The following is a 12,902-nucleotide window of genomic DNA, read 5'->3' as shown; positions in this document are numbered from 1 at the left end:
ATTCTTAATATCTGCAAATGCACACACTGAAAACAAACAAACATTTATCTCTGTTCAGTTGTACAACATAGCTGAAATAGTTCCTGTGCAGAAAACTAGATCAAGACTGATGAATCTTGTCACATACAGAGAGCATAATCAGTCTTAAACTGTGTGTAGGACATGCACTGGGTGTCTGCAAAGGATGAATGTCACCCATCTAGTCTTGTAACTCATGAGTCTGAATATGCATTCCCTGTTCAGACAATTCTCTCTGGTGCAATAAGAAGCAGTTTTGCCAGTATAAGATCTTCAGGGGAAAACTCAGCCCTGTTCTGAGGGAAACAAGTAAATTACGTTATGGAATTCTTTCACCTCCTATAACATATCTGTTTCTAAAAGTAGATTTAATGTAAACAACTCTGCATGCACCATATAAAAAAGAAATTGCCAGTGATGCCAATAATCTAACTTGAGGTGGAAAACCTAACCCCTCACCCAGCACTGGAATGCTTAGTAACAGAGTCCTCTATCTCCCCTCACTCCTAGTAAGCTTTGTAGTAATAAACAGAAGCTCTTCAGGATGTACACCCCTCGGAAACATAGGTATTCAGCATCCTGCCTATTCACATGATGTTTGAGAATGCCAACTAACATCAGGTGCATGATCCATTCACTTCCCCTCCTCAGTGCTTTAAAGTTCCTTACTTCTCCAAATGTTTCCTATTTGTTTTTAAGTGCTTGTAAGTCCCTTTTTGCTTGTTGCCTGCAATGCCATGAACACAATGGCAGCAACACCAGTTGTTTCAAACTCATCCAGCCAGACAATTGCAGTGGCAGCACATCGCAGTTTTACAAAGCCCCATTCCCCTTCTCTGCTTGAGACTTCAACTTTTGGAATGCATTACCCTGTGGAGATCTAAAACTGGATTTGAATATTTGGATAAAGCCATTTCCCCAAGTCCAAGAGGATTTTTATGACCATGAAGTTGATTTCTCCATCTAATTATTAGTGGAGAATACTAAGCTATAGCATGCTAGGCAATTACAACAGCCAAAATGTGCAATTGTTCTTGAGAAGAATCCCCTTGGACACAGCTTGTGGATGATGTGCCTGCATCCTGTACTGGAAGGTAGAGAAGTGCATGTGAAATCAAGCATCTGCTTCAGCTGAATTCTCTGGAAATTGTCTCTCTTACCAAAAATGGTAATTCCTAGATAGATTAATCTTACGGGAAGAAGCCTATGATTCATATCTCAAGCTGATTGCATTTTTTCTTACTTATTAAAAATAATGTAAAAGACAGTGGAAGTACAAACTGATTACAGAAAATTAGGATCAAAATAGTTTCTCTTCATTTAGTAATTGTTTTGGAAAAGGAAAAAATGCACAATCACCCTGAATATTTACCTTTTCTGATTGAAAATTGAAATATAATATACTGTGGCCTGAAATTCTTGCTATTACTTATGGAAGGGATGAGATACAACAATAAATTTCTTGAGTTTGTGGTCCTAGCATGAGACTGGTGGTGAATCCTTTGAACTTTAGGTCTCACAGTATTATCCATTGCATTTGCATTTGTTCAACTTAGCTCAATTTCAGTAAAAATATTTGTAGGCTCAGTAAGAACCAACACCTGTATTTATAGGTAGCTAACTGCTGAAAATTGGCACGTGCATCTCCTTGCTGTTGCTTGCCATAGGTGAAAATTTCTGGCAGTTTTAGCTTCTGTCTCAAGACTCAAAGCCTTCTTCCTCACCCTCAGGCCCTCCAGTTATTTCTGATTCATTTCAATTTCTTCCTATTCTTGCTTCCACGAATTGGCTCAGTGTGAAAAGCTGAAAAACAAAGTGAAATTATGGCTAGTAGCAAGCAGTAGTGCTGCAGGTCTGAGGCTGAGGTAGAGCAGAAGTTTAAACTCGACCAGAAATCTAGGAAGGTGGCAGGCAAATGCGGGAGTGGGACTGGGAGGGAAAGAGATGCTCAGTTAATAAAGTATGGGGTGATGGTCCGTGGAAGACAGAGTGAGCAAAGGTTTGCGTGCATTTGTCAGTTAAAACATGCTCTTCTCAGGGTAGTTATTTGGACCGGGAGAAAGTGATAGCTCCCTGTGCAGTGAAGCTGCAGTGACCTCTAGTGTCCCTACACACCCATTCCTTCATAGATCAAAGGTGGCAAAGGCAGAATTTGAAAACGAAGAAATAAAAATTAGGAAGTCATTTGCTATCCTAGGGAAGTGAGCGCCTTGGACATGAAATGGGAGGAATGAGTCATAAGATCCTACAACTGACCTTTCAGAAGGCAGAAAAATACAAAAAAGTCATTTGCTTCCTTTTATATAGCTGCCAGTTGTAATTGATCTCCACTAAAAGATGCTTCAAAGCTCGAGTGTTATCCATAAGAATACATTCCACAACTTTCAGCCTGCAAGAATAGAGGAGTGATAGGTCCAAAGGAATTACCATTGCCAGGGAAGTCTGTCATAGGAAGAAAAATGTATGTCAACCAATTGAGCTAAATTATCAGTCATATAAAGTACAAGAAATGATGGACAGACACACATCTAAAGGAATGCAGAGATAACTGGAGACAGCTGTGGATCTCTCAGATCATTGTCATTTAGTTTTGATTTAGGAACTTGTGCTATTTTATTTTCCTATTTCTTTCTCATGGTTTTTGCCTTTTGGACAAACACACAAAGTTTGTGAATACTTATGGGGATGGGTGAATATCCAATGGTAATTAACAGGTTTACATTGATTAAAGGGGTTTCCTTTGGATACCATGTAAAAAGAGAGGAGAAAAGGTGAAAGATAAAAATATAATAGGCCAGGACCTGAAAGATTTGAAGGATTTTTAGCACGCACAAGCCAGTACTGATACAACCAGCTTTAAATCAGAATAAAGGGCTCTAAAGGAGTCACTGGCTAATGATTCAAATGCAGAATGTCCAAAGATGCTTGAATGGTGTGTTATCTTCCCTCTGCAATTTTAACACCATCTCTACTGCTCTGGCAACAAAGAATCCAGAGCCAGGAGCTAGGCTTTATCCTATAAGGAAAGGGACTTTTGCTCTGGAGAAAAGCCTGTTCAGGGTATGCTCAAAGTGCTCTGATTCAATTACTCCTTCATGATCTGTTATTTCTCATACGTAGAAGAGCCCCAAGACAGTGTGTTCCCATGCACAAGCTTTCTTCTCTCAACCTTTCTTCTCCACTGTCAGTCATACAATTTATGCCTGTGCTGAGAAGGACCCAGTGACTTCAGGAACATTTCCCACTAGTCTCAAAATAGGAACAGGGATCCAAGAGGCAAAGAACTGCTCTAACTAGTCTCTTTGGGTATGCATCTCAAGATGCAGAAGATAATTTTCAAACCCTCCTTCCTTCAGGGGCTGTGTTTCTCTTCACAATGCAGTACTCTCTGCATGGACCCCTGGCATGCCAGTACATTGTCATTGCTACAAAGCAGACTTGATTTGAGTTTTTAAGTAAAAGCTCTGCAGTTTACATTAATATTTTAATTCTCAGCATTGTACTTTTGAAAAATGTCTGCAGTAGAGATAAAATGCCTACTTTCACCATTGCCTTGCTGCTTTGATTTGGAGAACTAAAGATATTCAGGTTAAGTAGTCATTGTGTACCATTCAGCTTTTATAAATGAAATAATCATGTCTACCAATCATTTAAAGGCAATCACTGCTTTCATTAGTACAAATTAATTGACAGAACAATACACATGCTGTTTTGATGTTGGTTTTAAATTTTCATTTTTATTTTGGAGTTGATGTGATTATTAAAAATATTATCTATATAGATAGGTTTTATGGCTATTTTACCCATTTTCCTTTCATTTTTATTAGTGCAGCATGAAGAGAGCTGTCCAGAAACTTTTTAACTCTAATGTTTGGGCGGAAAAAAGCATCATTTGACTTCATTTTTCAATAACAAGTACAATTTGAGCCATAAGGGGAGTTAAAAAAAAGGGGGATACTTGTAGGAATAGTATCTATAAGAAGTCGGTTTTGATTCTCTTCCTCATTCTGTATAACATGACAATGCAATAATGTGGTTAATGAATATTGTACAGTTTTCATACATATTTTCATTGCTGTGAAATGCAAAAGATTCCTGAGCTGAAATATAATTCAGTCTTGAAATGTGTTTGTATTCAAAGCTAAATTCTGGAACACTTTTCTTTCAAATATTAGATTCTGTGGATCTTTTGTATTTCTTATGCCACAGCATTGAGTAACAATTTACGAAGGAAATAGATAACATTTTCATCCCTGTGATGTATTTATTTCAACAATTGCTTGTTTGGGCAAGAAAAGAAGGGAATTACATTGAGAAATTATAGTAAAGGTATTCTTTCAAGTAATCAAACATGCCATATAGAAATATATTTATCTAATAATCTTTCTATTGATGTGCTCATTTTTCAGTATTCTTGAAAATTATCACATTATAAGCATCCCAGCATGTGTTTTGCCTGCAACAAACTGCATCCTTTCTACTCTCAGGAATGTTTGTACTCAGACTGAAATGTTATGCTTTTTTATGCATGGACAAAGATCTGTTTATCTCAACATTTCACAGCCACAGAGGTTTATAACTACTTTCCATTTCATATAATTACATATTAACACTGTATTTTCAGAATGTAGTAGGTTAAACATCTAAGAACCATATAGTCCATATTAGCATTAGTTAATTATCTGCAGGATCTGTTCCTGTTCAAAACATCTTATGGGCACGCTGAAATTAAATGCAAAGACCTTGAGAGTACTAGAAAGTGTCTTAACTTCAAGAACCCCCATAATTTTCAGGTAGACAGTCATTGGTAAAGGGGTTTTAAAAACCCCCTGCAAAGCCTACACCAGGGCAGTAGGACTGCAAGTCCCAGTAACACCATACCATGAACAGATGCTGCATTGCCCTCTTCATCTCCCCCCTTGAAAGAAGAGGACCACTGATCAAGGTGACCATTCCCTTGCTCAACCAATTGAACTTAACCTTGCATATAAAACAAGGTTTCCAGACCTTGGTATCAGACTCCTTCACTGTTTGTTCTTTGCGTCTTCTGCTACAGGAAGGGACAAACAAAGGCAAAAATGTTAAATAATTAAAAAGCATAGGTAGATAGTCACAGTGACCACAGGATGTTCATCAGATATGTTTGGGCAAAGGTAATTTAAGCACCAGGAAATAGAAAATCTAAAAACCCACATTTAGCTGGCTGGGGGAGAGAATTACAAGCACAGCAGGGGGAAAAAAAAACCCTTACAATTGGTCAACCATAAGACCACAGGGTCACCATTGATGCAGTAGACACAGTCATGAGCTGGGCTGGGCTCTGTTACCTGTCCAGTACCACCTGCACATCGTCAGCTCACAGCTAAATCTTCAGCAATGAATTTAGGGAGCACACAGCATATCCTTACATTTCCATTAATCAGTCATCATGCTGTTTCTTGGATATTTTATTAATTTTGGTTTTGTCTTGTCCAAGTAAGTGCTCTAACAAGGAATTCTGGATATGAGTGATCACTAATCATGCATATGAAATGTTTGAAGTGCCACGTCCTGCAAAAGCATGAATATACACTAACAGTATTTTTTGCCTGCTTAAAAAAAACTCAAACCAGACAATACTACATGGCATGCAGTAACAATAAAATACAGTTTGGTTTTGTTTATCTGAAGATATGGCCAGAAATTCACTGAACTTGGCTGACTAAGATGGAAACAAACCTTCAAGTTCAAAGAATAGAAAAAACATCATAGAGATTAATGTATAATAATTGAGTGAAATTGTTTCTATTTGTAATTTTTAATTTCCTTTAGAAGGTTATTCTGTACTGTATGATAGACTGGCAATGCTAATGCTTCTATCAAAAAACATCAAATCAGTTCCATTCACAAATTAAATATATTCAATGAAAATAAAAGTGTTTAAGAAACAGATTCATACCAGTGAGATTTTTTTACACAATTTTTTCAATAATCATACAATAGAAGAAAGAAAAGGATTGAAGTAACTATGAAATAAAATATATTTCTTTCTCTCACAGTCAAAAGCTAAGTTTCAAGGAGCGGGTCCGGATGGCCAGCCCACGAGGTCAAAGTATAAAAAACAGGCAATCTTCAGTGGGAGATCGCCGGTCACCAAGTGCTGACATTGCCACCGAGGGCAGCCCAACCAAAGTGCAGAAGAGCTGGAGCTTCAATGACCGAACTCGCTTCAGGCCCTCGCTGCGGCTCAAGAGCTCCCAGCCCAAACCCATGGTTGATGGTAGGAGTTGTTCACCCCTTGTTTGCCACTGCACGCTGCTCCCAGCCTGCTCACACTCCTGCACACTTGCACAGTGGTTGCACACATTTTAGGAAGGCAGAAAGAATTGCTGTTTGGGGCCAGAGACACAAGCCAGCTATAGTCTGCTTCAAAGACTCTGATAATGTGATTATTTTTTTAATAAGAAATCATGTCAGTGGTGCATAGGGAGCAACTGGTGGAAAAGGGGTCACTGTGAAAAGTCATAGTGGACTAAAGGCATCCCAGGGAATTGGCTGCAGCAGTTCTTCTGTCATGGCCACTCTCCCACTGCTGAGCTCAGCTGCTGCCCAAACCTGCTGCCTTTTGCTGGTGTCCACACAGCACAGCCAGCATTGTCTGTGCCTTTGCCAGCCAGGAGCACAGCTTGTGCACAAGTGGCTCCCTCAGGCAGAGGAGTCCCAGTGCCAGCACTGATGATGCAATCACCTGCCGCCAAGGGATACACTACTGGGTGCTTTCAGTTTTACAGGATTGTATCTGCCTTGATAAGACAGGTAGATTTTGCAAACAAAACAAGTGTTATTGCTTTATGTATTGCTTTCTATAGGGTATTTTGGATGTAGGAAGCACTCCTAAAAATGTCTTGTTGAACCTGCAGCAGGCAGCCCAGCCTTTCCCTCAAGCTGCCTCCTATGGCTGCCCTATTCTCTAGCTTAAGTCCAATTTGGCATTAAACTAACTGGTATTTGGGCAAGGATCTTCATCTGATGAAGCCTTCTAAAACAAAGACAGTGACTTCTGTAACCAAGAAGCACCAAACTGGGTGACAGCAGCCCCCTGACAGGCAGGAGCTGAGAGAACCAACTGAAGCTGACCCCTGTGTGGGACAGGTCCAGCACTGAAAGGTGCACTCACATAGCTCTGGGGGTACTGCTGCCCCAGTGGATTTTGTTTTGGCTTTCGCCATTTGCGTATTTCCCAATCTATAAATGTTTTGTTCTTTCTTGTGGTACCCTCCATGTAAAAATAAGGGAAACAAACTGGTTGACTGCCACAGAATGCAGTGACCCTGCCTGAATGGGAAAGGTACAACCGCTTTCTAAATAGCATCATGCATGCTACATCCAACAATTGTGGTAAGACTAATTAGACAGAAGTGTGATGTTGATGTTGCTTCCTTTTTAAGAGCACATATTATCACAAACATGTAAGTTGCAAAAACTCATTGAACTGCAATGCCCCATCCCTCAGTGAGGATGTTCTACACAACTGATCTCTCCAGGAAAAGCCTGGGTAAATAAACATTTCCTGGAGGGCAACAAAGACAAACCAATGGCATTTACTAAGATCATCATTCCAGGCTAGACGTCCCCTACGGATATGTCTCAGATTTTCCGAAATTCTGAGTTTGCCTGAGGTACAGTGAGCTGCTGGGGTGTATCAGGATACTATCCAGGTTGCTCCACTCCACTAGCCACTGCTATCCATTCTTGTCTCCATCCTGGGTTACAGGTCCTGGCTTATGTCCCATAGCAGCTGGATCACAGGGGCTGTGCGACTTAGCCTGGGTCTCACGCTGATGTGAACCTTAGCCAAGGCCACAATGGGAACTGAGAAATGTTCTAGGTGGCATAGCGGTTGAAGCTACCCTGTCTAAATTTAGGCATCCTACATAATCACTTATAAAGCACAAGTATCATCCCCAAACCGCATAAGAAGTAATTTCATAGGTTAAACCCCTGTAATTCACACTGCGCCTGCAAATGACGTAAGGAGAAAGTAATTTTCTGAGCACTTTCTCAGAGTATCAGTGGCTCACTTTTGCCCCAGCTCTGCAGTCTTCACCTCACTGAAGCACCTGTTTCATTTTTCATCATCTCATTTATCATAGAAGCATTTCCTCATCATGTCCCCTATTTTGTGCTGTACATATTGCCATCAATAACAACTATATGCACAAGCAGATCATGCTGCCTCTAATTGTTTCCCTCTCACGGAAAAGGTGGCATAAACAGCACCTTGGGTATGTATATCCCTTATCTGTAGATAAAAGACAGAAACAACAACAGAGCACTCATTGCTGTGCGTAAGCCCTTGAAGATCTTCCCACTCCTCAGGGTGAGCACAGCCTGTTTCCTGGTCAGTGATTTCCAGCTACTAGTCCACCCTTATGAACTGGGGCCAACAGATACAACCCATTTCTCATCTGTGGCAGAAGGAACAGCTTCCATTGTCTCCAGCTTTTAGGCAAATGCCAAGTTTCCATTCTGGGACCTCATCCAACTACTTCTAGGACCAGTATGATTAGAGAGATGTCCAGTGTGCTCACTTGCTGAGAGACAGCTCCCTTCTGCCTTATTCAAACTTTTGCAAGAAAAGTCAGGCACTACTAACCTTTGTTTCTTTTTCTTTCTTCTCTTTCATAGCTTGATACTTTCAGCATTTGACAGCTCAGTGAAAAAGATCTCAAGATGATGTATTTAATTTAGAACATCTTGCATTTTTCACTGGATGAAAAAACCATTATTTGCAGCGTATTATTCTTATCTCTTGCTTGCCAGGTCCTCCAGTTTCCTCCTTGAGGTATTCCCCAGCCAAATAATTAATAATTTTGGCAGGCCAATCATCAAGCCAAAACTAGAAGCCAATTTTTTCTGGGTGAAATCTTGGGCACAAAACAGTACCCTTGAACAGCTGGTCCTTCTGGTGAGTCCTCCATCTCTATAGGATGTTTGGTGGGAGAAGAAATTACATTACAATATACCTTTAGGGCAGTGACAACATAGTGCTGGCTACCTAGTTCAGTGTTAAAACTTCATATCAGTGAAAAAAATAGAGTCTTACTATGAACTTCCTCTTCCAAAAGAGAAAAGAAAGAAGACATTTCACTGTATGGGATATAGAGTTGTAAATGCTCTGCCTAGACAGAGGACTGAATTCTGTGTGAAAATAAAAGAAAAATGCAAATCTATAAGGAGAGGCTTCCAAAAGGAAGGGAAATGGTTAGCATATGAGGACGATTTAAGGCAGATCGATGGTCAACACAGACAATTTGCAGTACTGACTGAGTTCTGGTGAGGACATGGCTGGAATCTGGGCCAAAGCCCTCAGAAAGAGACTGCTGGAGAAACTCAACATTAGCAATTAGAAACTGGCTTGCAAAGGGAGATTTTGAGTCCAGACAGGAGCTCATGGGGGTAGCTAAAAGGCTAACCTGATTGAAAATGTAATAGCTTGCCTCTTAGGCTACCCAGCAACAAACACTCTAGCATTCCCCCATTGCATATTAAATTCATAGAAGGAGAATTGCTTGGCAGCAAGTAAAACACTTACGTCAGCCACTGGTATATCCCAAAAGGATTTTGGCATAGCAGCCTTAGAACAGTATGACCAAAACCATTGCCCAAATGGCTTTATTTACAGTTAGTAACAATCTTCTGAAACTGCCATAAACCATTTATTGCCATTGACAAAGTGGGTCTGACAGCAGCAGTAACTATTTCAGTTACATATGTGCATCTGCAAATGGAATCCAAACTTGAGAGAGGTTTGATGGTTAGATAAGTTTTTGGAGGCCTGACCTTTCTAGGTCATTCAACAACAGCACAGGGGAAAGTGAATATCAAGACTTACATAATCGGATTTTAAATACATGTGCAGTCTCTGGTGACGTGGTACATAACTTCCAGAAATCCTGTTGAAGAGGAGACTCTGCACAAATTAACAAAGATGCCAGAATGCTGTATTTCCAGTCTCTGTTATCAGCCTAAAAGGGAATTATCAGGATGAGGCAGATGAAAGGGAAATTTTCACCAATCAAGAATGGTAAATAGTAAATCTTTACAAAGCACACACTTAAAAAGGATTTATAGGGTCATGGAAGAGCCTTTCCCAAAGGGATGCTATGTCTCACAGGCAAAGGTGCTGCCTGACCTTGGAGCCCCTCACAGCCCCCTGTGCACCTGTACACAAAGTGAGCCAGGAGAAACCTCTGGCCCCAAGGACTCCTCATGCAGTATGGCTTTGGTTCTTCCCTGTTTTGCTAACAAAAAATAGGGAAGCTGCAGCCAAACTGTCTGTGGGGAGTGGTGCCCAGAACATGAGAATACCCACCAGCAGGGTCAGCCCCATGACAGAGTCTGTGCTAGTTATTAAATAGCACAGGTGATCACATGCCTTGCTTAAGGCACTGTGCCCATGCCTTGTTGTATGTTGTGTATCCATCCACAGACACTCAACCACACAAAATCTCTTCTTTACAATGGTGTTCCTGTCCTGTTTTGTTTTCTGCTTGCCTTACTTTCTGAGGAACAGAACCTTTTCTGCTTAAATCATGCGCCAGTCTTGTACCACCACAGCTGAATTAATGAACCAATATTATGTTGTGGATGCAGTTTTCTGTGAGGGACAAAAATACCCTATTATATTTGTTTTCTACCATCCCATGCTTCTCAGCCCCTGAATGAGTTATTGTGCCTTTACTGTAACCTAGAGACATTGTGTGGCTTTTTGAATAAAATATCAAAAGCATTCAGCACTGGAGATATTACAAACATATTTCATTTGATTAATTAAAAAGAACTCTCTAAGGAAATATTTGATTTCTTGCACCATCCCCAAACATTATACACTCACATGACCTCTAGCTTTTCATTCCCTACAGAGTACTTGCACAAAATCCTGAGGGTAGAGTATATTACAAGAGCCATGGAAAGAATGCAATTGTGCATTTCAGCCCCCACATCCTCAGTTACTACCATGTAATTTATGTATTGCAAAAATGACAAGTTTTCCTTTCAGTAGCATAAACAGCTTGACCTTGGATAAGGTTCACTTGATGTGGCAGAAGTCCTTAGTTGGGTCGCTTCTACATCTAGGCTTAAATTTGCTGGTTCAAAGTGAAGCTGCATGTTTTCAAAGTTTGAATGAAATTTATTAGCAATATATCAATTTGTGCTAGACAAAAGATTTATTTTCTTGTTATTGCCTTCCACAGAGCAGATAGAGCTCTCATTTATTACCACTGTCATTGTAATTAACTAGGAAGATCTGGCATTCTGATCTAAGCTCTGAGTCATTTTTGTGAAAATAAGTGCAGGCCATTGGTTTTGAGGCATTATTTTAGCTTATTCCAGGCCAAATAAATCCACAATTTAGTCTCTTTCTTTACAATACCTCTTGAAGAACTTGCTGTGCACCATTTCTCACTGGACTCAGTGGTCACAGGTACAGTGATAATGATTATTAAGCTTAGCTCTGTGAGGAACAGCAGCAGACCATCACACAGAAGTATGATTTGCATGGGTTTCAGAAACCCTTATCTGCAGTGAAGACTATACAAATTAGATAAGAACTAATTTTATGAGAGGATGCTCATAAAACTTCCCAGCCACATGTAACCCACTTGCGCCAAATCTGAAACATTTGAGGAATAGTTTTATTTTTATGAAACATTATCAAGGAAATTCTTCATGGCTTTTTAAAATACAGGACTATGCTGGAGATACCTGAATCTAAAACAGCCATAGCTGTCTAACCCTTTGCCCCTGTCTATGACCTCCCTCAACAACAATACCTGGAAATCTCCCAGGGCACAGGACCTCTGAAGACCTTATGGAATATCAGACACATATCAAGTGATATGTTCTACAAGGTCTTGCAGGGAGACAGTCAATTAAGTGTGACATTTAGCTTATTAGTCTACAGTTCCAGATACTATAATAGGTTTCTGCAATTTATTTTACAGTTTTTACTTCGTGGATGTAGTATATATAAAATAACAGAAACATGTAGCTAAAAATACACTAAAGCCATAGATTTAGAGTCACCTTCTTTTACTTTTCTCACATGGCCATCTAAAGTTGCTGGCTAATTTGCTACTGTTTATAATAAGATCAGCCTTTCGAGCAGCGTAATTATTGTGCATTTAATGAATTGTTTTCAGAATGTCTCCTGGTCCTCCATATCATTATTCAAAATTAAAAGGATTCCTTTTTAATTAAGCAGTGGGAGCAGTTCCATGAAATACTGCCAGTGCAGAAATTTCTGAGAAGTCAAATAATTACTAAGGGAAAGGAACGCTAGAATTTTAGATATCTGGAACTTGTTTGCATTATATGATAATTGATATAAAATAAGTTTCTGACCTTAAAAAAATTGCACTTACAGAGAAAGAAAACTATATAATTATATCCAGAATATTTAAAAAACTTTCCACCAATTCTAATTTCCATTTTAGCCAAACAAGAGGATTTTCAGAAATGCTTTAACATAGATAATGTTGTTAGGGATAGTCTCTAAGATACTGTGTGTCATACTGTACTGCAGTTCCCAATGACGTCCTCTTCTCCTCCCCATCTGGAATGCTTTGTCTGTTTCAGGAGAAATAAAAGGAATGGGCTATTGATAGAGCACTACTGAGTAGAGTAGAGTAGAGTAGAGTAGAGTAGAGTAGAGTAGAGTAGAGTAGAGTAGAGTAGAGTAGAGTAGAGTAGAGGCTCTGGTTGGGCAGAAGGCAAAGTTTATAAGCTTGTGCAAAAGTGCTCCTCCTTACAGGAGGCACCAGTTTCCTTCCTTTTCTGAGAAATTTCTTTCTAGCATGGAAATGGCAACCATTTCATAAAAGCTGCCTGTAAACAATATT

The 12,902-nt window shown here is 39.7% G+C and overlaps 1 protein-coding gene across 2 annotated transcripts in view; it reads left to right on the top strand.

Moving 5' to 3' along the window:
* KCNQ5 (potassium voltage-gated channel subfamily Q member 5) overlaps positions 1-12,902 on the top strand; it is a 277,234-nt gene that overhangs the window by 245,495 nt on the left and 18,837 nt on the right. For both annotated transcript variants that reach the window (XM_030946119.1, XM_030946118.1), the window contains one exon: positions 6,057-6,277. In XM_030946119.1, the coding sequence (XP_030801979.1) occupies positions 6,057-6,277 (221 nt within the window). The remainder of the gene's footprint in view (positions 1-6,056; positions 6,278-12,902) is intronic.

Source organism: Camarhynchus parvulus, chromosome 3 (assembly GCF_901933205.1).
Source record: "Camarhynchus parvulus chromosome 3, STF_HiC, whole genome shotgun sequence".
Classification (NCBI taxonomy): Eukaryota; Metazoa; Chordata; class Aves; order Passeriformes; family Thraupidae; genus Camarhynchus; species Camarhynchus parvulus.
This window is presented reverse-complemented; position numbering and strand designations above follow the sequence as displayed.